This window comes from Rousettus aegyptiacus, unplaced genomic scaffold (genome assembly GCF_014176215.1).
Source record: "Rousettus aegyptiacus isolate mRouAeg1 unplaced genomic scaffold, mRouAeg1.p scaffold_m13_p_6, whole genome shotgun sequence".
Classification (NCBI taxonomy): Eukaryota; Metazoa; Chordata; class Mammalia; order Chiroptera; family Pteropodidae; genus Rousettus; species Rousettus aegyptiacus.
Genome location: NW_023416309.1, coordinates 99,494,264 through 99,520,206, shown reverse-complemented (window position 1 = coordinate 99,520,206; position 25,943 = coordinate 99,494,264). Strand labels below are relative to the sequence as shown.

General features: G+C 40.6%; 1 protein-coding gene across 5 annotated transcripts in view; it reads left to right on the top strand.

Moving 5' to 3' along the window:
• The window catches only part of STAT3 (signal transducer and activator of transcription 3), a 51,015-nt gene that overhangs the window by 23,905 nt on the left and 1,167 nt on the right, over positions 1 to 25,943 (top strand). The window contains exons 2-23 of one of the 5 annotated variants that reach the window (XM_016150869.2): positions 4,348 to 4,498; positions 5,406 to 5,550; positions 6,139 to 6,237; positions 8,991 to 9,086; positions 9,251 to 9,332; positions 9,531 to 9,625; positions 9,802 to 9,953; positions 11,544 to 11,702; positions 11,844 to 11,936; positions 12,725 to 12,784; positions 15,974 to 16,003; positions 16,103 to 16,196; positions 16,300 to 16,347; positions 18,170 to 18,253; positions 19,020 to 19,118; positions 19,255 to 19,390; positions 20,164 to 20,216; positions 20,451 to 20,545; positions 20,665 to 20,804; positions 21,315 to 21,527; positions 25,435 to 25,477; positions 25,764 to 25,876. In XM_016150869.2, coding sequence (XP_016006355.1) covers positions 4,371 to 4,498; positions 5,406 to 5,550; positions 6,139 to 6,237; positions 8,991 to 9,086; positions 9,251 to 9,332; positions 9,531 to 9,625; positions 9,802 to 9,953; positions 11,544 to 11,702; positions 11,844 to 11,936; positions 12,725 to 12,784; positions 15,974 to 16,003; positions 16,103 to 16,196; positions 16,300 to 16,347; positions 18,170 to 18,253; positions 19,020 to 19,118; positions 19,255 to 19,390; positions 20,164 to 20,216; positions 20,451 to 20,545; positions 20,665 to 20,804; positions 21,315 to 21,527; positions 25,435 to 25,477; positions 25,764 to 25,876 — 2,257 coding nt within the window. In that variant the 5' untranslated portion in view covers positions 4,348 to 4,370. Of the gene's footprint in view, positions 1 to 4,347; positions 4,499 to 5,405; positions 5,551 to 6,138; positions 6,238 to 8,990; positions 9,087 to 9,250; positions 9,333 to 9,530; positions 9,626 to 9,801; positions 9,954 to 11,543; positions 11,703 to 11,843; positions 11,937 to 12,724; positions 12,785 to 15,973; positions 16,004 to 16,102; positions 16,197 to 16,299; positions 16,348 to 18,169; positions 18,254 to 19,019; positions 19,119 to 19,254; positions 19,391 to 20,163; positions 20,217 to 20,450; positions 20,546 to 20,664; positions 20,805 to 21,314; positions 21,528 to 25,434; positions 25,478 to 25,763; positions 25,877 to 25,943 lie in introns of those variants that run through there. The other 4 variants (XM_036222038.1, XM_016150872.2, XM_016150870.2 and 1 more) reach the window with 4 other exon arrangements.

Genomic DNA, 25,943 nt, shown 5'->3' with positions numbered 1-25,943 from the left:
GTTAGGCTCTTGCACCTTTAATCCGAAATATGTGTGATCAAATATAGTGCCTATGCCAAATGAATTATGTAGAATACATCAGTTTGTTTGTTTTTTTAAATTTTCATTCCTTAACACTCTTAGATTTGAAATAGTAAGAGGCCTTAGTAATTCATAGTTCTCAGAATCTTTTTCTCAAAGACGGCAGGGTAAACACCACATTTTGGGAAGTTCTTTTGGTTTTGTTTTTAGAATGCTGGCTGTCCTTTATGGATCAGAGCACTAGGTTTTCTTTCCTTTTTGCTCTTCACGTTCCTGGTAGGCTCCGCCTCTTATAGCTAACTGTAAATGTAGTACATTTTATTCTCTCTGTTTCTGGATATACATTAGATAACTATGCAAAGGTAGTGCTAATGATAAGATTTGGAATGGAAAAAAATAATGTGCTTGGTACAAGATGCTTTAACTCTTTCCATGAAGAACTAAAGTGAGATCAGAAGAATGAGGGATAGTAAAACTTTTGGGTTGAGAATTCTCCAGAATGTCATGAAAAACTGTTCTTTCCCTCACTTTTCTTAGCTCTACTCCCCAATAACTTATTATTTCTTTCATTTATTCAATTTTGCCACATATTCAGGGAAGTATAATTAAAGTTCTTTATATCTCAATGTCTATTTTTTTTGCAAGGAAGAATTGGATTCTGACTTCAAAGCAAATCCTGTTATTTGTAACTGACCACATTTGAGTGTTAGAGTAAATATAGTTCAGATTGGGCACTCAAGTGTTAATATTTTGTCTTTCTAGGAAATCGAAACTAGATTTATATATAGACTTCTTATTGTAAAGCCAAACTTCTATTCTTAAACATTATAAAGGTACTATTTGGATTTGTAAGCAAGGAAATTATATGTTTATTATACAAGTGAATTTATTTTGAATGGTCTTTTTTAATTTGAACTTTCAGAGTCTTAATCTCTAGGGTAATTATGAGTGGTTAAGTTATTAATGGTTCAGTAGTTAAAGCTATCATACTTAAATGTGGACTTCCTGTCATTCATTACACCTTTAATCCTACAGTAAAAATTTCATAAAGGTTCAGTGTCTTTGTCTGGTGTTAATTGCCTTTTACTTTTTCTCCTCCCTAATTTACTTTGAGTTTGCAACTACCTAGTATTTTTGGAATGTGGTATGATGAAGATAAATAAATTGGAGCTTTCAAATATAAATAAATGCAGTGGCCGACAATGGGATTAGCAGGATTATATTGAAGACACTAATAGAAACTAAATGGTCGTTTTGTGGGCTTTAAACAAAAACCTCTTTGCATGAAAAATATCTGCTTTAAAAGAGAATACAAAGCTGTAAAAATACTATGATCTCAACTTTTAAAAAGCAATATATATATACAATCCTTGAGATAGAATAAAAGGAGTTAGAGCAATATGTCACCTGCAGTTCTAGATAGGATTGTAGGATATGAGTGACTTTATCCTTTGGGTTCCCCCCCCCCCAAAATTTTCACAGTGAGCATGATTACAGTTATAATCTTTTAAAAATGTCTTCTTAAAAGGACTGGTTTCTATAGAAATTAGTGAAAGTATACTTCTTTTACTTTATACTTTGTGTCACTGGGCCTTTCCTGAGAGCAAAGAGGAGCTCAGTGCTCCTCTGAGGCAACAGAAAAAACACAAGTATGCTTTATTTAAGATACAAGTATTTCTAATATAGATCATGGCCAGCACCCAAAGAAAAATTATGTGTCATATTGCAAGGTGAGACAGAAATCATCTTTAGATCACTTTCTGATCTGAGTTATCGGATGCACCTGTTCCTCTCTTCACTTTTCTCCTCCTGCCCTCAGCCCTATCGTAAACCCACTGGTGCATGGACGTAAAGTACCTGTCTTAATTTAAAAAGAAGTTTTACGAAATAATGTAATGAAACCTTTAGTAAGTGGTCCTGATTTGTGCTTCTCAAATTGCCCTTCATTACCTCAGGTTGAAGTATATAAATGAGAACTGTGACTTTTGGCAAACTTTTTCAGTGATGTTTACGGTAATAAGTTCCCCACTAGAAAATGATTGTTTGCCTTATGACTTGTTTTTGGTAAAGTTATCCCCAAGGGGTTGAGAAATTCCAGTTTCAGAAAGCTCAAAAAGTCTTTGGTGACTTGCCATTTTATTTTTCTGTTCAGTTGTAGAAAACAGTCACACTTTCCTTTATATGCTAATATTTACTATCTGCTAACCTAAATTTAGTAAACACCTTGAGAGAATTAAGCCCTATGTCATGCCTTAAGGCAGCCACTGTATGAAATAAATTGACTTCTCTCCTATTCAGGAATGGTGCTTGGCACTCATATTGTTGTGTACATTACTCTCTGTGTTCTGGGGTTCAGTGAAAGTGGTTATTAAATCACAAGCTTAGAATTCTTCCATCGATAAGAAATACTTTAGTTAAAATTTAGTGGAGTTCTTTAGATTAATTTATAATTTGAAAAACCAGAATTGAGATTGTGAAATAAAGCAGGCTTTGAAAAAAAATTTTTTCAGTAAAATAATTACCACAAAGCTAGTTGGCAATGATTTTCCTGGACGATTTGGCTAATAATCTCTTAAGGATATGCAGTTCTTATGAAGAGCATTTGGTCTGATTGCCCTATGGGTCTCGTTGGCTAAATATGGTTTGTAGCTAAGCAGCCAATAGAGATATCACAATTTATCCCTTTGCCCATGTTCTCCTTGAAATACTACCTGCTCTTTGGCTTTAGTTTACAATGAGTTAAGTATATGTATAGGATAGCTATTATAGTATTACCAAAGCATAACGTAGTATCAGTCGTTTTGGGTGCTTTAATTTTATGGAAAAAACTATTGTAAAAAGTAGGTGTCTATTTCTTTAAATCCTTTATTAGAAGCATAGCTTTTTGTTTACATAAGAGCAGCAGTGTCCAATAAAGGTAGAATGCAAGTCACATATGTAATGTTAAAGTTTCCAGTAGCCACATTAAAGGAAGTAAAAAGAAATGGGTGGAATTCATTTTAATAATATATTTTACTTAACCTCAAAATATTATCAATATTTTAATACTAATGAGATATTTTATATTTTTTTTCTTTTACTAAGTCTTCAGAATCCAGTGGCTTTCTCAGTTTGAACCAGCCACATTTCAAGTATCCAGTGGCTACATGTGGCTAGTGGCTACCATATTTCAATATGGCAGGTCAGAGTTTTAGTGCATTCGTATTGAGTATAATCTACATAAATTGGCATATCATACAGATTTCTATGCAAATCAAATCTTGATGCTTTTAGCCTATCAGGCAGATTTTAACTTGGCCCTAATGTGAATATTGTAAGAGTTCTAATGGCCTTTGATTTCTTACTGAGGCTAATACATACCATGGTTACAATGCTTCAGCATGTAGTCTTCTCTGAGAAATAAATAAATCAGGAAGTCCAATTTCGTGTATGTGTTCGGCCTTTCATTAAACATCCTCACTATCCCAGAGAACCATCTCAGTATACTTTGACCTGTACATACCTTAGTTTTTGGCTGTCGTAGTTATTTTTACAACTTCTGAAGACCACTTGGTCTGTATCACTATTTTCATGATCCAAGCTGTTCAGAAAGAGGACTAAAGGTGGTTAGCTGGGTTGGTTTCTCAGACCTGAACATTTCTCTGGGGGTATTCATGAACTTGGGGACAACTTGTGTGCCTGGTATTTAGCTCTTCTTCTTTCTCATCCCAGACTGATAAATTTAAAAAAACAATTACTTTTTGATAAGTAGGAGAATTCCAGGTAGATCCTTGCTTACGCTTTTAAACCTATAGTCTTGTTATTAGCTTTCTGTCCTCCCTGAATATACATACCCCACATTTTGGTCTTAGTTCGGTTTACTATATATACCTACCAGTTCACTGTAAAGGGATGCAGGGTGGAAAGGAACTGACGTCTGTTGAGCATCTGTTGTGTGCTAGGCACTGAGCTGGGTGATTTAGACATAGGATCTCAATAGTCCTGAGGGGTAGGAATTATGATCTCTATTTTATAGATGAGAATGTGGAAATCTGGAAGTTAAGTAATTTTTCAACTTCGTATACCTCCGGTAGATAATGGATTCTAGAACTTGGTCTCAGGCCCACATTGCCATGCAGTTGAGAAGGAGCTGTGATGTGGTTCCTGAGGTAGAGCCTGTGAATGTGTATGTGTTGATCTGAGCTGGGAGGGACATGCAGGATCCTTTCCAAAGTATCTTTTATCCCTAATCACAGACCCGGTACCTGTGTTTGGCGGATGGGCTATTTCTAGATTGTTTACTCCTACTGGGGCTTGTAGTGACCATACGAATTCTTCAATTTACAGTTGGGACCCCTGATTCCAGCAGGATGGCCCAATGGAATCAGCTACAGCAGCTCGACACACGATACCTGGAGCAGCTTCATCAGCTGTACAGTGACAGCTTCCCAATGGAGCTGCGGCAGTTTCTGGCCCCTTGGATTGAGAGTCAAGATTGGTAAGCCCTTCTTGAGAAACTCCCCAAATGGTTAGGTTTTGGTTTATGTCAAGAGATGTGGTCTGCTCTAGCTTAGCTCTGTGTTAACTATTTCATCGGAAAACTTAGAGTACAGGTGATGGAGTAAAAGAGATCAGAAGATAAAGAGGTACTCTTAGTCTTGTGTAAACATTTTTCTACATTAGAAGCACACACAGGCACCCTGTGTGTGTCTTTTGGTGCTAGATGTTTTCAAGGCTGATTTGGATCTCCTTGACTTGGTGAGACCCTCTTGTATTCTTACACTTCAGGGACATGTTACAAATATTTTTTATCTGAAAGAGAATTCTGTCATGGTTAGAAGTTTGGGTCCTTGCTTCTGATTCCCCTTTGATTAAAGAGGCAGAGTGGGAGAAATAGACTTGTTCACAGGAAATAATGGTACAGAATTTCAACAACTATTTCCTTCACTTTAATGTGTTCAGATCCACCTATTAATTTTGGTTTAATTCAGACCTATGAGCTAGTTTTTCCAGAATTTGGTGAGGGGCCAGGGAGGTGATTCAGAGATGTTGGAGATCGGCCATCCCGTGCTGGGATTTCTTATTCGCTACCAATAATCTGACCACATAGTTGACTGAGGATTTGAAGCAACACAGCAGATCTGTCCATTTCACTCAAATATTTTATAAGTATAGACTGTGACAGTGGGTAATAGTATCTGGAATAAGTTTTAATAATTATTAATTAATAATTACACTAATATTTATTGTTGCTGAACAAGATGAATCTAAAATGATGAGTGGGCGAAAGCGCTGGAGTTGTCTTGGTTTTTTTCTTCCTACTTGTTGGTGTGTGTGTGTGTGTGTGCGCGCGTGAGCGTGCCTGCGTGCGTTTCAGAATCATTCTTTATCCTTCCTTTTCCTAGGGCTTATGCAGCCAGCAAAGAATCACATGCCACTTTGGTGTTTCATAACCTCTTGGGTGAGATTGACCAGCAGTACAGCCGCTTCCTACAAGAATCGAATGTTCTCTATCAGCACAATCTGCGAAGAATCAAGCAATTCCTTCAGGTGTGATGAGAAACTGAATAGATCAGCAACTGAACCTTCTGAGTAGGGTTTTCCTGGAAGTATTTCTTTTCACATTTGGCGAAGTCATGAGAACCTACCTTGTACTTTAAATCAAAGGAAAAGTAGCCCCTTCTCAAGTCTTGGTGACATCATCACCAGAAAGTCACTTCTTTAGTCAGTCGAAGTAATAACGTGATTACGTTAATCATCTTAACATGTTGATAACATGGTATTAACCAGGTCCCCTCATAGGTAGATGACTCTTGCTTTTTAATGTTAAAGGTTTGGCCATAGTTGAATTCTCCTGGACGTAGCTGGTTGCCTCCCTATAAGCCCAGGACAACTCACTGTCCAAACACTCAGACGACCGTGCCGTCTTTCACGGTAGCACAGCTCATCAGACCTGCCTTCTTTTCTCCCCTTCATCTCCTACTGATTGCAGCCGGGCTCTGAAGCCTTTGTTCTGTTGTTTCGTGTAGTAAATGTAACACTCAATTTGTGGGGGAATTTAGCTTTAAGTTAGCAAAGTTCCATCCACAGCTGCTTAGTCTACCACTGCTTTTCATTCTCTTTCACTCCTCCTTACAGAGCAGGTATCTTGAGAAGCCAATGGAGATTGCCCGGATTGTGGCCCGGTGCCTGTGGGAAGAGTCTCGCCTCCTCCAAACTGCAGCCACTGCAGCCCAGGTGAGAGCTGGGAACACTCGGTGCTGCTGCAGGTGTGCTTGCTTTCTTGTATGCAAAGACATGTTTGCTCTCACGTGTCTGCTAGGATGCACACCGACCGCCAGGGCAGAAGTGGGTGTTTTGGGTTTTTAAATTTTATATAACAAAAATAAGTTTATTTTTTCCCTAAGTATATAATCATTACAGAAAAGTACAAGGAAGAAAGTTTTTTAAAAATATAAGCTGTCATTCATTCCTTCTCTTTATTTTTTCTTCCCAAGAAACCACCATGAATAATCTGGTGTATATCCCTTTCTCCAGACTCATATAAACTAGAATATACACACACACACATTATACTTAAATGGGTTTACTTCCCTTCATCTTGCCCTTTTCGTTTACTATTGTATTACGTAAATCCTTCTAAGTTAGGTAATAGAAAGCCAACTTCTTTTCTTTATTTGCTGCCTTATATAGTCTGGTATAGATTTGCTGTAATTTATTAAATTATTCCCCCTTCGATAGACATTCGCTTCGTTCTATTTTTTTCCATTATAAATATTAATCCAATGTCTCTCTATGTATCTTTATATATCCATGCTCTGATTTCTCTACGATATCTTTCCAGGCTGCCCATTTTTATAAATGAAGTTTTTTAGAACACAGCCACACACGTTCATGTATGCATTGTCTGTAGCTGCTTTCATGCTGCAAGGGCGGGACTGAGTATTTGTGACAGGCTATATGACCCACAAAGCCGAAAATATTGACCACCTTACCCTTAGAGAGAAAGTCTGCAGTCCTTGACATAGAGCTACTAGTTGGACATTTGAGGCCCTAACCCAAGCGTCACTGTCATTTTTGCTGTTTACATCATCTGGAATATTCTTAAGTGTCTTTAATGAGGAGAGCACCAGGAGATAGGAAGACTAGTAGACATGATACTTGCTACTGGGGCTGTCAGTCTAGTTAGGATTATAGGTACACGGACACTCAAAGTGAGAAAAACATACAAGAGGATGTGAGTAATTTGCCTAAGAAAGTTGAACCGAGTTTCTCAGGAAAGCAAACAATTGCACTGAGTTTGAAGGTGAATGAGTTCAGGGGCCTTTGGGAAGAAGCCTGGCTTACTGGACAGTGTGTGGGGAGGTAGAGTATGAAAACATGCTTATATTTGGGGAAGAGTGGGTAGTTTCGGGTGACTGAAGCACAGGGAGGGAAGGTTTAAGTTGTTATGAGACTGAGTGAGACATCTGTCTGTGCTGGACTGAGATGTTTATACCTGGAAACAGTGGGAATGGATAGTTTTTACAAAGGTATTTGGGGCGGGTTTCTGTAGGTGATAATTAATCACATCTGTTTTCCTCTATTAAGTGCGGTACCAATTGAGAAATACACATGAGAATCGAATATAGATTAAAATATTAGCTGTTTTGTTGGTAAAACAAGACTGGAAAGTGTGGCTTGGATGGGTAAAACCATAGGGGCTTTCTGATACCCCCGTCCCGAGTTAGATCCTGGGGTGGAGAGACTGGGTTTGTAGAGTAGCATTTCCCCAGCCATCTGTGTGGAGAGAGACTCGTACCCACGGAACAGAGAGATGGGCCCTAGAATTGCTTTTAGAGGCCAGGTTCTGGCTCCTGCCCCTGGTGCGCCCCAGGAAGGTAAGAGTGGGAGGAGAGAGGCACCAGCCTGAGTGCTGGATTCTTCGAAGGTCTTTATGTTCGCAGTCTTTCTCCCAATCGCACTGATGAGTCACACGCGTCCCCCCCTCCCCCACTGCACCCCATGAAGAGAATAAACAGGGGCCGAAGCTGCCTTCTGAAAACTTCTGTGGGCTTGGGTAGGGACCACGGGGAAGGGAGAGAACGGTCCTCTCTAAAACCGGCATGTTGAGATCGATTTTGGAGACGTCTGGTAGTGTAGAAACCAGATTGGAAGTGAGAGAAAACAGAGGCCAAAAGATCAACAGTTGGGGCTTAAACTGAACCAGTGGCACTAGAGATTGATTTGAGAGATTAGGGAATATCATGCCAAGGATTTGGTAACTCTGAAATCAAAAAAACCTGAGAATTTTTAACTTGGAACACTGGGTATGTAAGTCTTTTCTGGACTCTCAGTTCTGTTTCATTGATTGAGATCTCTATTCTCTATTTGTACCACACTGTCTTGATCACTGCAGCTTTTAGATGGCCCTTTTTGGTCAGAAGGTGTCCTATTACTTTGACAAAACTTATGATTTTTAAGTTTCATGTGCTATTTGATCTTTTAAAGGTACCACCCTCTTCTTTTCCCCCTGAAGTAATATTTCTTGATATGGCATTTCATCCCAGGACAGAATGTTTTTTTTATTACCCTACAGAAATGTATTTGACACTACCTACATTTAAATAAGCATCCAAAATCTGCTGTTATAATTGTTTAGAATTTTTTTTACATACTTACCTACAATGAGCTTTAGAAGGTAGGAACCATGTCTTAGCTCTACATGTGGACACATGGTCTCCTAGTGCAGTGCATAGGGTAGGTGACCTAGAGGGAAAAGGCCGAGGATACAGGTAAAACTCTGCGAGAGCTTCCTTGACACCTCACTGACAGCACCGGGTGCGGCGGGACTGCCTGTCACAGTGCCTGGCACACTGCCTCTTTCCCTTCCCCTCACAATGGCGGCGGTGTCTCAGGCCAAACAGAACGGGTAGGGTAGCAGGATGGGGTGGGGACTGGTCAGAGGTATTTCCTGCATTCACTTGTGTGTCAACTCCCTTTTTCGGCAGCAAGGGGGCCAGGCCAACCATCCTACAGCCGCCGTGGTGACAGAGAAGCAGCAGATGCTGGAGCAGCACCTACAGGATGTTCGGAAGCGAGTACAGGTAAAACAAGTCTTGGGAAAATATCCCTTTTCTTGGAGTTATTGCCTGTGGGACCTGCCTGTATCTTTTTAGAGGTTTTTGACTTCATTTTAATTCATCTCAGAACCTTTTTTTTTCCTCTCCTCAGGGAAATCTTTTCAATTGTGTGTGTTTGTTTTAAACAGGATCTAGAACAGAAAATGAAAGTGGTAGAGAATCTCCAGGATGACTTTGATTTCAACTATAAAACCCTCAAGAGTCAAGGAGGCAAGTGAATATTAGAGACGTTAAAATCTCCCATAGAAAGTGAGTTTGCATTACTTGAGTTTCAGGACTTAACTTGTCTTGACGCTGTGTTCAGACTTTGTGGGGAGGAGTCCTTAGGGGCTACTGTTGCTTAAGGGAGCCTAATTACTAAGGATCAGAGTGTTCCCTCAGGTCAGGTAGTTTTTCCTTCCTCCACAGACATGCAGGATCTGAATGGAAACAACCAGTCCGTGACCAGGCAGAAGATGCAGCAGCTAGAACAGATGCTAACAGCGCTGGACCAGATGCGGCGGGTAAGAGCATCGGGCAACTTCCCCTGTGTGTCTCAGTCACCTGTGGGATCTCAGCATCCTGTGGCAGAATTTGCCTGGTTTCTAATAAGTTCCTTCTCTAGAATTGACTATAGCATGTGGTTAGAGACTGTCTGAGGAAATAAATGTTTTCTGACTTTGTTTTGGTTTCCAACCAGAGCATCGTGAGTGAGTTGGCGGGGCTTTTGTCAGCTATGGAGTATGTGCAGAAAACTCTCACGGATGAGGAGCTGGCTGACTGGAAGAGGCGGCAACAGATCGCTTGCATTGGAGGCCCTCCTAACATCTGCCTCGATCGTCTTGAAAACTGGTAAAAGATGAAAGAGAAGTTTTTCCTTTCCTTCTGGAAAGCTGTGCTTAATTATTGTCTTAACTGCAGACCCTAAGAGTTGGTACTGTATCTCAAAGGTGGGGATTTTTGCATATTCAAATTAAGTCTAAGACTTAAAGCTTTTCCCTTTTTGGACGATTCTAAAAAATGTATTTATATTACTCTATTTTACATATGTTTTATTTCATAATTTAGAGAATGCTTTGGTTTAACTGTGTTTAACACAGAGACTAAAAAGAAACCACAGACTAAATTTTAAATTTTAGTTACTTGAATAATCTAAAATGACACATGCTTTTTATAAAGGAAAAAAGTTCAAATACAGAAAATTAACAAAAGGAAGAAAGTCTCTTAGAATTTAATTATTCAGAGGTCCCTGCAGTTAAGATTTTGGTGACCACCACTAGATATTTGTTATTGTATATATACACATAAAGATAGGAATCGGTACATTTTTAAATCAGTGGGATCATTCTTTCTATGTTCTTTTATAATCTGTTCTTTTATACTCTTTCATCCAGCAGACCTTTTTAAGCACCCTTGATGTGCAAGGCCCAATAATGAATTTGTTGCACTAGCTTAAATAAACTAGGAGAAACTTGACATGAGGGGAAAACCCAGATACACAGAGTTTGAAATTAGAGATTTAGGACAGCTCTACATGAGAAGACCTCTTTGTTCATGTCCTTACTAACCCTGAGTTTTGCTAATTTACTGAAAGCGGTGTTAAATGCTTTCTGATAGGGACCCTCCCCCACCTCTGCATCCTTCACATTCTCAGTTTTAGAGGTCATTGAGTCTTTATTAAACTAGTGGTAGACCTTCAGGGAGAGACTAATATTCTTTATTCTTGGTCACAGGCTTAATCGGCTTTTGTCTCCCTGTCCACTTTTTCTATGTGCATGTGTCAATCAGTGTTTTGAAACGTAATGTCATGTCCTTTGGTCCACTGAAGATTGATGTTAAAAGGGCTCATGGGGATCATGCAGTTCAACTCCTTCTCTCATGCAAGGGGACATTAAAGCCCGCGATGGTGAAGGGACCTGGTCAAGGCTGCACAGATATTGAGGGACCTGGTCAAGGCTGCACAGATATTGAGTGGCAGAACTGCTCTGGACTGTCTGATCTGTGTTTCCCCAGTCCCCACATGCTGGTACAGGATGAGTTAGGGTGAAGAAAGTGGGTTTCAAATTTCCTATTTCTTGTTTTCCATATCTGAGTTGTAATGCTTGTCACTTTCCAATGATAACTCTGTTAATACCTCCTAGAAGTAGAAATTTTGACACTTCTTCCTCTGTGCCTACCTCCCTCTTTAAAATGTAAAAATTTAGGAAGGGGCTATTTTTAAAAGGCAGACTAAATCTCCTCTTATTGAATGCTGCTGAATTGTACGCTCGCAAATGGTAAATTTCATGTTATGTATATTTAACCACAATAAAAAAGTTCTCCTTTCTTATTTTAGGGGACTATATTGTGGTGTTTATGGTATTCCCTTCCCCTTCTCCAATTTAACCCTGTACCTGTGTATACTCCCTTAGGTAACTGGTAACTTGCTTATTTTATTGGCAGGATAACCTCATTAGCAGAGTCTCAACTTCAGACCCGCCAACAAATTAAGAAACTGGAGGAGTTGCAGCAAAAAGTTTCCTACAAAGGGGATCCCATTGTACAGCACCGGCCAATGCTGGAGGAGAGGATCGTGGAGCTGTTCAGAAACTTAATGAAAAGGTAACTTAGAATCCTGTCCCTTTCTGCACCCTCCACCTCAAAAATCACATCCTTCAACAAGAGAATGGCTCACTTTGGAGGCACAGGATAAAGACTGGTCCACTGCATAGTTTGCAAACTGCTGTCCTCTTTCCCTTCCAGTGCCTTCGTGGTGGAGCGGCAGCCCTGCATGCCCATGCATCCCGACCGGCCCTTAGTCATCAAGACCGGTGTCCAGTTTACTACTAAAGTCAGGTGGGCCACTGCACTTCCACTTTTGGTAGATATTTTATTGAGGAACGTTCTCAGGATGAGAACAGAGTTGGTGACCAGGGTCGTTCTTCACAGGCATCACAGGCAGTACTGTGGTGGACATGGGATTCGTTGGCATAATAGCACCTTGCTCTTTGATTCGTCCGTCAAAAGCTAGAGAAAGGTCATCTTTTTGAGGTTCTCTGGGCATATTCTTATGGTCCCAGGAATATAGTCTTAGACAACAGCGTCTCCTTCTGCCTTCAAAAGGGGCAAAATGGTGCTAATTATTTTCTGTTCTTTGAGCCTACTTTTCCCTGAGGATTTTAAGGGAAAGAGTAAGCCTTAGTGATATAGAAGCTAAGGGGCCACAGGGCAGGTGGGTAGTGGGCCTGCTAAGTGGAGTGTTACTTTCACACTCAAACCAGACAGGTAGGCTGGGGTTTGCCATTCTGCAGTGAAATTTCCCTCTTCAGAAACTTAGTGTGGTGTTGGGTTTCAAGTTTAATAGAAAGAATACCAGCCCATATTCCTGTAAAATTTTCACAAAATGGTGTATCTCTCACAACTTTGTCCAAGTTCTTAGGCTTTTTTTCAGTACCTTTGTCCTAAGGGGTGGTGCTTAACTTAAGATCAAAGACAGCACTGGCAAGAAGAGGAGTTTGGGGGATTATGATTTATTTATGTTTCTTCAGCTAGAAGTTTCTGGGGAGCCTACTTCAAAAAGAAAACTGGATTGTTTTTTCTTTGCTCAGAAACATTCTTCTTCTTCTTCTTTTTTTTTTAAATAGATTGCTGGTCAAATTTCCTGAGTTAAATTATCAGCTTAAAATTAAAGTATGCATTGACAAGTAAGTACTCCTTATCTTAGCTCTTTTTTCTTTTTTTCAAATGAGAGACAGAGAAATGAGAACTTTGACAGACTTCATGTGAACTTAGAGGCTTTATCTCCATTCAGAGATCTTGTGTTTTTGGAACAAAGTTTTTGAAGGACTTGCAGTGCATTGTCATTGACGTGCTTGAACAAAACCACAAAGCTAGTGGGACAGATTTGAGTTGAGATTGCTGTTGTGACCTCGAGTTCCTCTTTTTCTTTAATTTTTTACTTGTAAATGTAAATTATGCACATTATATAAAACAATATATGGGGACAATGGTTTTATTTTTATTTTTATTGTTCCACCATGATAGAATACTTTCCAAAACTTGACAATACCTTTCAAAAATTAAAATGTACACACTCTTCGAAGAGATTAGAAAAGAAAAAAATGTCTTCTTATATTTTAGGTAATATCATTATTTATCTGGAAATTTCTTCAGAATGAACTGGAAAATAATTACTGATAAAAATGGAAATAATTACTAAATAATTACTAATGAAATAAGGGACTTGAGAAAGGTGGTAGGTTTAATAAATAAGTAAGCAAAAATTAATAACTTCAACCATAAATCAGCATTAACCAGTTAGGAATTATAATAGAAAAATGATCTCACAATAAGCAACAAAAGTAAAAATATATTGTGATCAACTTAACAGAAGTAGTTAAGATCTATTTCAAGAAAATGGTGGTATTTTAATGAGGAAAGGATATTGTAAAAAGTGATGAGACAACTCATATTCCTGGATTGCAGACTTCTCTAATTTTACTAAAAAGATGTTTGGTCTTCCCAGTTGATACAGCACCAAGCAAAATGCAAATAAGAAATTTCCTGTGAGATTTTTTAAACTCTTGACTTGCTTTTCTTAGTTTAAAAAAAAAAAAAAGCAGAGTTAGCTTTTTAAGAAAGGATTTATTTATTTTTAATTATGGTAAAAAAAAGTTTTAACTTAAAATTAACCACCTTAACCACTTTTAAGTGTACAGTTCAGTAGTGTTAAGTGTTTTCACATTATTGTGTAACAGAGCTCTAGGATGTTTCATCTTGAAAAATCAAATTACATCCATTGAACAACAAATCCTCATTTCCCTTTCCTCTCAGCCACTACCATTCTCCTTTCAAAAACATTTTAAAAAAATAAACAAAAAGAATGAGGTGTGGTAAAACGCTGTGCTGCCACATATTAAAATGTATCATAAAGTTTCAGTTACTCAATGAATATGTCCTTAGGGCAGGGATAAACTGGTTGATCATTAAACAAAATCCTAAATCCAGAAATAGACTTCAGGTTTATACAAGGAATTAATATATGTTTAAATTAATATCTCAAACCAGTGAGAAAAGGATGGATTAGTCAGTCAGTGGTTTTGGCACAACTTGGTATTAGGGGGATTTGAGTGAGAAGTTAGAATTTTACTTTTTACTGTCCATCAGAATAAATTCCAGATGTAGTTACATCTTTAAAATAAAAGTATCTTAAAAATATAGGAGAAAAAAACATAGGTAAGTGTATAATATAACATTGGTAAAATGACTAAATGGTAGAACCACTTTGGAAAAGAGTTTGGCAGTTTCCTAAAAATTTAAGCACACACCGACCCTGTCACCAACCTTTCCACTCCTAGGTATTAACCTAAGAGAAATGAAAGCATATGTCCACGCAAAGGGTTGTACTTGAATGTTCTTTCATAGATGAATGTCTATTAACAGGTAAATAAATTAAAAAATTGTAGTATATCTAGAAAATGGAATATTACTCACCACCAAAAAGAAATGAACTACTGATACCTGCAACACATGAATAAATCTCAAAATAATTATGCTGAGTGAAAGAAGCTGGACCAAGAAAAAAAATAGTACATATTCTATGTTTCCATTTATGTAAAATTCTAGAAATGCAAATGAATAGTGACTGAAAGCAGATCCATGGTGACAGGGGTGGGATAGAGTGTGGGATTGGGGAATGGATTGCAAATGGACGTGGGGAAACTTTGGAAATGATAGATATGTTCATTATCTTGATCAGGCTAATGATTTCACAAGTGTATACAGTATATATACATTTATCAAAGCATATCAAATTGTACATCTTAAATAGTACAGTTTATTGTTCATCAGTTATACACCAAAGCTGTCATTCAAAAAAGAATGTTTTTATAAAAGAACTATAGGTTAGACATAGGGAGACTTTCCTGATAATGAAATGAAGACTCTTAAGTTCTAAAATGTGATATGTGGAAATGTATCTTCTAAATGATTTAAAAATTGATCCATTTTAATCTATAAACCTACTTGGAATACACTATTTAATAAATTATAGCTATTATTCTAAAAGTGTAAGTGAATGTGTAGCAATGGAGAACATTTAAAACAGTATAAAATAAAAAAAGAGGGAAGACTGAGAAACATGACTATATAAAAAACTGTATAATCAAAAACATAGAGTTCAAGGGCAGTGGATACACCAGGAAGAGTATTTCCAACTATATCAAATGGGATGCTCTGAGTTGCAGGTAACAGTAAACCTTTACAGAAAACCCAGTGTGACTTAAATAATAAGGAAATTTGCAACCCAGTGTAACTGGAAATGCAGAGTTAGAGCAAGTTCCCGAAGGTGAGATCAGTGACTCATAATGTCATCAGGGACCCGGGATCTTCCGTGTCTTCTCATCACCTGCATTCTAAGGTTCCCTTCTGGGTTGCAGTATGGTTGTTTGTAGTTAAGGCCACATGCTTCCTGCTTCCTTGCTTATGTACAGCTGAAGCTATGGAATGTAAATCCAGTCTGGGATATAATGCCGTTCCAGTCTGATTGAGACAATATAGGTCATGTCCTCATTCCCCTGGACCACTGCACGGTGGCCATGCTGTGTTCTGATGGCCTGAATGAGCAGGATCCCCTGAAGGTACATGCAAAGGGCACCTGAGCAGACTCAAGATTCTCTTAGGAAGTGGGCAGTAGATGTTGGGTAGGAACCAGCTGTGCCTACTACTTAGACATGTACAAGATTGTATTTCACATATAAATGTAATTGAATAGTTTGTAGAAATTCCCAACAGCACAGCAGTTTTTCCATTGGAATAAATTACAGGTGTTCAAAGTAGACTTTTTGAAGACATGTGGGGCCTGTTTTATTAACACTGGTTTGTGTTCTTCACAGAGATTCCGGGGACGTTGCAGCTCTCAGAGGGTGAGTTCAGCCCAGGGATTTTCTTTTGTTCTGTTTAGTCTAAGTTGTCCTTTGGCTACTCAGTCACCTTATGTGGTTGGTTTTTCTCCTGTGATTCAGATCTCGGAAATTTAACATTCTGGGCACAAACACGAAAGTAATGAACATGGAAGAATCCAACAATGGCAGCCTCTCCGCAGAGTTCAAACACTTGGTATGTGGGAGGTGCTGGGATGCCCCTTCTCCAAGGGCTCCGGCAGAGGGACAGGGTAGGGGACAGCCTTTTGTGACAGAGGTGCTGTTTGCTTTTCTTACAGACCCTGAGAGAGCAAAGATGTGGTAACGGGGGCCGAGCCAACTGTGATGTAAGTTTTGTTGGGGATGAAAGCCAACTGGGAGGGTTTTCTTTGAGAGAAAGGGCGCAGAATTAGAGACGGAAGCCTGCTGTTTCAGCTGTAGTCATTCAGAAAAGTCATGGTGGGCCCGAATGACATGTCAGAAGTCACGTCTGCTATGAGTTCTCTGGCTTGGAGCATTTCCTCGGTTGTCCTTGGAGCTAGCTCATCATTAAGTAGGAATGGAAAGTCCCTTGCTGTATTGCCCACGCCCATTTAGTGGAAAAGCCTGCCACCTGGCCCGGGGCTTTCCCAACTTCTCTTCCAGCTCCTGCCAGCTGACGCTGCCTGGCTCCAGTTTTGGTAACTGGTTTTTCTCACTGAGGTGGGATAGAAGGTTGTAACAAATCTGACTGACTTAGACATTTGAGAAAAAAAAAAAAAAGAGCAAAACTTGTCTTGTTCTTTACCCCCTTTATTTCTTCTCAGCCTTCCATTGATTCAGATTGTTGGATTCTTAGTGTCAAGGATAAACTTTAAAAAAAAAAAAAAATAGGTAAATGTGACCAAAAACTAGTTTTTGATTTTCGAAAAAGAAATTGTGACTCCCTGTTCTTTTTCTGATATTTGTCCCCTAGTCATTCTTCCCTCTTCTCTAAAATGTAGCAAGCCTAGGGGAAAAAAAAAAAAAAAGAATTTATAATGTTTGATAGTAAAGAGTGTGCATTGAGATGAAAAAATGAATGTGATATGTTTGTTTTAAAAAGCATGCAAAATAATCCCAATAGTATATTAGTATATTTCTTTAAAAAATACACTGCACTGATTTTTGCATGTTCACGTATGCATCAAAAAACTCTAGAGGAATATGCACCAAACAGTGCTTATGTATCTAAGGTTACTCTACACTGCTTCTGTAATATCTACATTTTAAACCGAACATATGTTACTTTTGTAATCGGGAAAACAGTATTTTAAAAATGAATTGGAATTTTGTTTTTTAGAAGTCGTTGGTAACTCTCATTCAAAACAAGGTTGCTGTACTGCTGGTGGGAGTATAAATTGTTAGAGTTGCTTTGGAAAATAATTTGACACTATACAAATGAAAACACCTTATAAACTAGCAGTGCCACTCCCAGGATTTAACAGTAGAGAAACCTTTGCACGTGTGTATCAGGAGACATGTGCAAGATGTCATAGCAGCCTGATTATAAGCCCTAAATACAACTCTACATCATCAATGGGTAAATGATTTGTGGTGTAGTCATATGGTGGAATACTATACAGCTGCAAAGATGAATAAATTGCAAATGCATACAACCACATGGATGTGAAAAGTAAGTCACTATAGAATACACGATATGATTCCATATGTATAAGGTTCACAAACACCTAAAACTAAACAATATATACATTGTTTACAGATGTAACTACGGTAAAACCATAAAGAAAAGCTAGGAAATGGTAAACCCAAAAGATAAAGTAGTGGTTATATCTGAGGGAGGAGGGACAGGGATGGATTGGGGGGAGGACACCTAGAGAATCTCCATGGTAACAGTCTTTTCCTTAAACTGGGTGGGGGGGGCACATAGGTGTTCACTGTTTTGTTATTTGTTGTACTTTACCCATTTTATAAATAACCTATTGGGTCTCTGTAATGTTATAATAAAACCCAGTAAACGATCAGGTTTTCGAAGGTCACAGCGTTGGAGAGTCTGGTTTTGAAAAGAGTTTAGGCTCAGAGCTTTGTGCCCAGCAGTTTGTCTGTGGCTACCGTTACTCTTAGTGCAGGGAGGCTGTGGCATGTCCTGTCCTCCACCGTGGCTCTTAGTACAGAATGTCCTTGTTGTAGGCCTCCCTGATTGTGACGGAGGAGCTGCACCTGATCACCTTTGAGACTGAAGTGTATCACCAAGGCCTCAAGATTGACCTAGAGGTGAGTTTTGCTCTAGAGTGGGGACCCGGCTACACGCAGAGGTGATTCAGGATGAGAACTTCTGGGTGGGATTTTTGCTACAGAAAGTGGGGTGATGCCTCTTTACTATAAACACTATTTACTTTTGCTTCTTTTTCTCCAAAAAAATCCTTAGCATCCCATCAGAGAGTGAAGTCTTGCTTGAATGCTTAGAAGATTAATGTTTATTCAGCTTTCAGCAAACTCGATATACAGTTAATTAACTTTATAAAGTTAACTGTACCGTTAGTTAACTTTATAAAGTTGGGGAAGAATGGTCTTTAAACAGCCAATGTTCTTAGTATTCAGAAAACCATGACCTTTCCCTTCTCTTTTCCAGATTCCTTGATCTTTAAATTAAAGATATATCTGGAAAAATAGGAATCCTACTCTTTGATTTCTGAAGGCTCTCTATTTAATGGGAAGATACCGCTTCGATTTTCAGAAAATGCCCTTCAGGTTTTATGTGTGAGGAATCTGTGGGCTGTGAATCCAGCTCTGAGCAAGTCAGATTTTACAAATTCCTGGTTATATTCAGACAGCAACTTTGAGTCCTATGGCCCTTGTTTCGTATTCTTCCCACTTTGGGTGTTGAACCAACTCAGTCGCACCCCTCCCTGAACGGTGGCAGTGGGTGTGGTTCACGACGACGTTTTTTATTCGGAACCCCGGGAGATACATGGGTGAAGAGATTTTGAAAACACAGACGCCCTCTGCGTCCCCAGCTCACCCCCTACTTGCTCCACAGACCCACTCCTTGCCAGTCGTGGTGATCTCCAACATCTGTCAGATGCCAAATGCCTGGGCATCCATCCTGTGGTATAACATGCTGACCAACAATCCCAAGGTTAGTGCCCTGTCCTCTGGAAGGAAACCCACCTTCTCTTCCAATTCCTCGCTGCCCGGTGGTGGTTGTGGTACCTAGTACAGGTCATCAAGCACTGCCCTCTCATCTAAATTAGTAAATGTGTTATTTTCAATAGAACGTGAACTTTTTCACCAAGCCCCCAATTGGAACCTGGGATCAAGTGGCCGAGGTGCTGAGCTGGCAGTTCTCCTCCACCACAAAGCGGGGGCTGAGCATCGAGCAGTTGACTACGCTGGCAGAGAAGCTCCTAGGTCAGCGTTTGACCTCTTCTCTCTTTTGCCCTCCTCAGAAAAGGAATCTGGCCTGTGGGTCCTTTCGTTCAGGAATATTCCCTGGACAAGGCTCTGTGCCTGGGCCAGAACACATATGATCCAGAGGAAATTTGCCTCAGGGTGATCATTTGTATGCAGTGGGAGACAGATTTTGTTTCTCTTCATGGCTGTCTCCCTCACCCTCCCAGGGTACTACTTTGTCTAATCTTAGGAAGATATTTTAAGTGCTTGTTAGAAGGTAGAACTATAGGCTTGATATCCCTTTTCATTTCTTCAATAAACTGTATGTTCATTTTAAAATTTTTCCCCTGGAAAAAAATTTAAGTAGGATGTTTTATGTGCTACCTGGACTGTAAGGAGCTCTGTCCTGTGCCACCACTAGATGTGATCTTGTAACACTAGCTGTTAGCTTATGAGTGTGTGCTGCTGGTCCCCAGGCCACCATACAAGGCTAGGAAGGCTAGGATGATCTTGATAGATCATCTACCACCTTTATGAGGCTAAACAACTCATAGAGTGGGGGGCTTCAAATGATGAGGTTGGGTATATTGTGTGAATATGTGGGTGTGTGTGCACGCTTGCGTACACACACACGCATGTATGCACAGTGGGCACAACCTTCAAATACGTGAAAACCAATGGTTTCAAGGCCCATTGTGGGACAAACGTGTATTAGTGTGTGTTCTGTTTTAAGAGATAAGATATTGATTCAAAGCTGAAAATTATACTGCTTTATTCTTTTATTTCCTCAGGACCTGGTGTGAATTATTCAGGATGTCAGATCACATGGGCAAAATTTTGCAAAGTAAGCGACCTCGTTAACTCCTGTCTCCCCCTCTTGGGGAGAGGCTTGGGAGGGGATGCTCACCTGCAAGATTATGGTGGACACTGGGCCTGCAGGCCAGAGACTCTTTGTCCTGTAGCCTGTAGGAGCTGTCCGAGGGTAGATAGGCCTGAGGATATTGGTGGCACTGGGCCCCTAGGAAGGAAAAAGCTGAGATGGTGGTAGCCTTGACTTTCCCATTGTCTTTTTTCCCAGGAAAACATGGCTGGCAAGGGCTTTTCTTTCTGGGTCTGGCTGGACAATATCATTGACCTTGTGAAAAAGTACATCCTGGCCCTTTGGAATGAAGGGTAGGTTGGCACTCTTGTGTCTGGCAGAGTACACAGGTGTAACAGGTTATCTGCTGTCTCAGGCTAACGGCTGGATTCCCTTCAACCCATACATTCTCATTGCTCCTCTGTGGCTCCAGGTACATAATGGGCTTCATCAGTAAGGAGAGGGAGAGAGCCATCTTGAGCACCAAGCCCCCAGGCACCTTCCTGCTGAGATTCAGTGAAAGCAGCAAAGAAGGAGGTGTCACTTTCACATGGGTGGAGAAGGACATCAGCGGTAAGCTTGGCTGTCCCCACCCTCCCTGGTGATTTCTGCTCCCGAGCATGGCTGCTGCTAGTTTCAAGCACCCACTGCCCCCTAGTGGGAAGAGGTGGCCTTGCACTCCCTGCCTCAGACATGCAAAACACACTTGGGTGGCTTCTTAGTTCTCTAAGTTCTTCCAGCCAAAGGATTGGTTTGCCAGTTTCGTTTTGCTTGCTCCAGGATCTAATATTTGCCTAGAAATTTGCAATTTAAATTCATTCTTCATCTCCTTTCTTACCTACCCTGTTAATATATCTTATGCAAGTAGTTATTCACGTGTGTTACCTGTGACCCAGCTGGAGAGCCTCTCCAGAAGCCAGCTGAACTTATCCACAGTGCCAGGTGACTGAGTGGACTATTTAGGATCTCAAGCGCTAGGCTGGCATAAGTCTTTCCCTCGCAAGGAAAAATAAATTAGGTGGTTTTCTCTGAGATTACCTAGCCATAGGTTCCATTACCTTCCCTTCCCACATCCTATGACAGGTAAGACACAGATCCAGTCAGTGGAGCCATATACCAAGCAGCAGCTGAACAACATGTCATTTGCGGAAATCATCATGGGCTATAAGATCATGGATGCCACCAATATCCTAGTGTCGCCGCTGGTCTATCTCTACCCTGACATTCCCAAGGAGGAGGCGTTCGGAAAGTACTGTCGGCCAGAGAGCCAGGAGCATCCTGAGGCTGACACAGGTAGTTGTTGATTTTCCATGTTGGGCATTTAATTCTGGGGAAAAGTGGGAAATTGCAGGATCCTTGGAGGACAGACAGGTGAATGCCCACTGTGTATCTATGTATGTATACATGTAATTGATGTGTAATTGACATATAATATCCTATTCATTTCTGGCCTACATCATAATAACTCAATATTTATATACAATATAAAATGATCCCCATGATAAGTCTGGTTACCGTGTCACCATACAAATTTATTACAATATTATCGACTATATTCCCTATGCTGTACATCAAATCCCTTGATTTATTTTACAACTAGAAGCTTGTACTTTTTAACCCCCTTCACCTAGTTCACCTGCATAACCCCTCCCCTCTCTGGTAACCAGCAGTTTGTTTACTGTATGAGATTGTTTCTGTTTTGTTTCTTAGATTCCACATTTTAAGCGAAATCATACAGTATTTTTTTGACTTATTTCACATAGCATAATACTTTCTAAGTCCATCTATGATGTTGCAAATGACAAGATTTCATTCTTTTTTATGGCTGAATAATGTTCTATTATACATTACATTTTTATACAATCATCTATCAATGAACACTGAAGTTGCTTCCATTTTTGGCTATTGCAAATAATGCTTCAATGAATATAGAGGTACATATATCTCTTCAAAGTAGTATTTTCATCTTCTATGGATAGAAACCCAGAAGTGAAATTGCTGGATCATATAGTTCTATTTTTAATTTTTTAAGGGACATCCATACTGTTTTCTCATAGTGACTTAATCATTTTAAATTCCCACCAACAGTGTACAAGGGTTCCCTTTTCTCCACATCTTCACCAATATTATCTTTGTCTTTTTGATACTAGTCATTCTGACAGGTATAAGGTGGTAGTATCTCATGGTTTTGATTTACATTTCTCTGATTAGTGACATTGAGTACCTTTTCATGTGCTGTTGGCCATCTGTATGTCTTCTTTGGAAAAATGTCTGTTCAAATACTTCACCAATTTTTTAAATTGTTTGGGGTTTTTGTTTTTGTTTTTTTGAGGAACCTGGTGATTTTTATTCCTCTTTATGGGAAAGAACTTTGTAGTGAGTGCTTTAGGGGTGGCTGATGGGATTAGAGAGAGGAGAGGACTCAGAGTCACTAGCTTCTGCCCCACTGGGAGCACCACTCCTCTAAACATACTCAAAATGCTTTGAAGAGAAAGTGAGGACTGAATTCTTAAGTAACAGGATGCCCAGCTAGTACGTAGTAGATGTTAGAAGGTTTAAAACCCAGACTTCAGTCTAGTGTGTTTCCTTTTCCCCACCACTGAGCGATGTAAGCAGTGTCAAGTGGGATGAAGAAAGACTTTCTGGAGGAAGTGCGTGTTAGCAGCATTAGAACACGGTTTAAGAGCAGAGTCAGGGAGAGTGGTGATTGAAAGGCAAGACAGTAACTGGTGGGAAGGGTGTGGAACTGTATTTAGAATGCGTAGCTATTGAAAATATGTTTTTTAATGTGTAAGAGCATATGTGTTTATGTACATTATATGCAAATTATTTTACATCAAAAACCATAATCTCTAATGCTGTCATCTGCGTGGGGGGGCCAAGCCCTCTATTCTGGCCCCATCAGCATTGGCTGCCTTTGACTCTCTGTGTTCTCCAACCAGATCCTGATGAAGAATCTATGATTTACCATTTTTGTTTTTATTTAATGTTTTTTTTGATCATGGAGCCAGCAGTGGCTTAAAGTGATCCTTTGAGGTTAACTTTCCTGCCCCAGGAGCTTTTGAAGGGACTGATTTTATACAAACAACTCTCACACACACCTACCAGCTTCCTTCACACTTTTTTGTAGGAATTTCCTCTGAAGGATTTCTTGGGGTGGGAAGAGGTGGAATTGGAAGAGGGAATATGAACTAATTGACAATAGACTTTCCTTTTCCCTTTGTTCTGGTTTTGAGTTTTGTTCCTGCTGTAGGAGTTTAACTCTCACTTCCTGTCTGCCACTTATCTCTCTTTCCACGTTGTGCTTCAGTTGGGAGATGTGTTTATCAGCTCCTGTCACACTACTCTTTGTTTCTTCTGCAGAGGACATTTAAGTCCCAGTGCTGGTCCTTCAGCTAATATTGCTTTCAAGATCCAAGTTCCTAATCGGAGGCTGTGCCCTCCATTACCGTCTACCCCTCCCGTGCAACCAGGAGGCAAGGTCCTTTCCTGCCGGAGCCATTAGAGTTTTCGCAAGGGCAACATGCCAATCATGAAAAAGGAACTAATTACTTGAGTGCTTTGGCTGCCTCCTGGGGAGAGGAGTGTAAGCAGTGTGCAAGGAAGGGTTCAGTGTGGTGTGAGTGTGAAGATGAGTGAGGGGGACCATCGGAGTGGGTGGCGTGTGTGTGTGTGGAGCCCTGTATTGAGATGGGAGTCCTCAGGGAGATGGGTCTGTGACCATTTTCTCTCTGCTCCCATCACAAAGGTGCCATTGTCTCCCAGAGATAGATTGCCTGCCAAGGACTCTTCCCTCCTTCTTACTTCCCCACCAGAAGCCTGCACAGTATTTCCTATGGCTTAAGGAAGAGAGTCCCCTCTTAGAAACGACAAATCTCTTTGCAATTGGATAAAGTACCTTTACAACCTTGTACGGAGCCATTAAGTCGACTTTCAGTCAGCCTCCTTTGCTTCTCCTGTTCCATCTCAGGTTGCTGGTATTTTCCCTAGCTACCTTAATCACTGGGGAATTAAATCAATTCTGTTCAGGGTGGCAGCTCCCCTCAGGTCTGGGCCACATGGATTTCTGAGACACCTGAACCTTGCTTCAGTGGCGTCTTTGAACTCTGCTGCAGTGAATGAATCTATTTCTTGGCCCAAAATAAACTTAGATGGCAAGGATCTAAGGGCCCCCTGGTGATGCCTTTCCTCGGATTGTCATCGTGTTTTCTGATCCCTCAGTTTCTCTGGAAGCCCCAAGCCTTACAACTGTGCTTCTCTCGCCACCCCCCACCCACCCACCCTGCCCCATGCCTCCTGCGTCATCTGCTCACCTGAATTCCCCGGATTTTATGCCAATGTCTCCAAGCTCCTTGACCTCTTGGTGTAAGCATTTAGCACAGAAAATTCATTAATTCCAATCCTCATATTACCAACTATAGAACAAAAATTATAAACGGCAGAGACGGGCACTCTTCTCTTCCCCCCCCCTTATTTTATACATGAGAAAGTGCCTTGTCCCAGGTCTGTTAGCTATTAAAGACTTAAGGAGGCCCAGGCCTCCCGTTTTCCAGTCCAGAGTCAACTGTACTGCATCACAGACATCTTCCCTTTATAGAGAGGCTGCTTGTTTTGTGATGTAACTATCCAACTGGAAAGTTACTGATACCCTCACCTAAAAATGTAATAGGTACAGATGGGTGCCAGTTGGAATAGCAGGTGTAACTCTCAGCTTTGGAACCATAAGCATTAGTGGCTTCACAGTCTCTTAAAGACTTGGTGACCTTGGCATCTGAGCAGGACGCTGTGCCCAGACTGTAGAAGCTCCACTCCGGCGTGTAGAGAAGTTATCTAAGAGATATGACCCAGCCGGCAGCCAACCTTTAGACCACATACAGGCAGTTAAACGTACACAGTCCAGGGAAAGAGTGAACACCAGGCTGGCATTCATCTCGGCTCAGGTGGGACCAGGGGATGGTGAAAAGTCTCTGTAGTTAAGGAAAGCCTTATGGAAAGAATTGAACTTCCTTCTAAGTTGGAGCCCCTAGAACATCAGATAGTACACAGTGAGGGAAGGTAGCCATGGAGGGCGATGAGGCTCAAAACGGCCTCTGCTGGGGGACGGGCTGGGTTTCAAGTCAGCCCTGGCGAGGCAGCCGGCTCGCTCCTGCCCCAGACCCACGGCGGGGTCACAATCAGTAAGCCCCGGTTTTCCTCTTCCCAGGTGCTGCCCCTTACCTGAAGACCAAGTTTATCTGTGTGACACCGTAAGTGGCTCCCCTTCCCAATTTTGCCTTCATTTCTGATGTGCTCAGTCACCCCTGGGAACGGGCCCCTGGGCGAGAGTTATCCTGCGAAGGGTTGGAAGGCCCTGGGCTCTGTTCACTACTCTAAGTGACCTGTGTGTTTAAAAAGCTTGAGCTTTTATTTTTCTGTTGGAGACCAGAGTTTGATGGCTTGTGTGTGTGTGTTTTGTTCTTTTTTTTTTTTTTTTCTCCATTGTGTCTTGTCAACCCGGCCCTTTCCCCTCCCACTGCTCCCCGTTTCCTACAGAACGACCTGCAGCAATACCATTGACCTGCCGATGTCCCCCCGCACTTTAGATTCATTGATGCAGTTTGGAAATAATGGTGAAGGTGCTGAACCCTCAGCAGGAGGGCAGTTTGGTGAGTATTTGGTTGGCAGACTTTGTCCCTGTGAAGGAAATCAGTCCCCCTTGTGTGATGTCCCGTG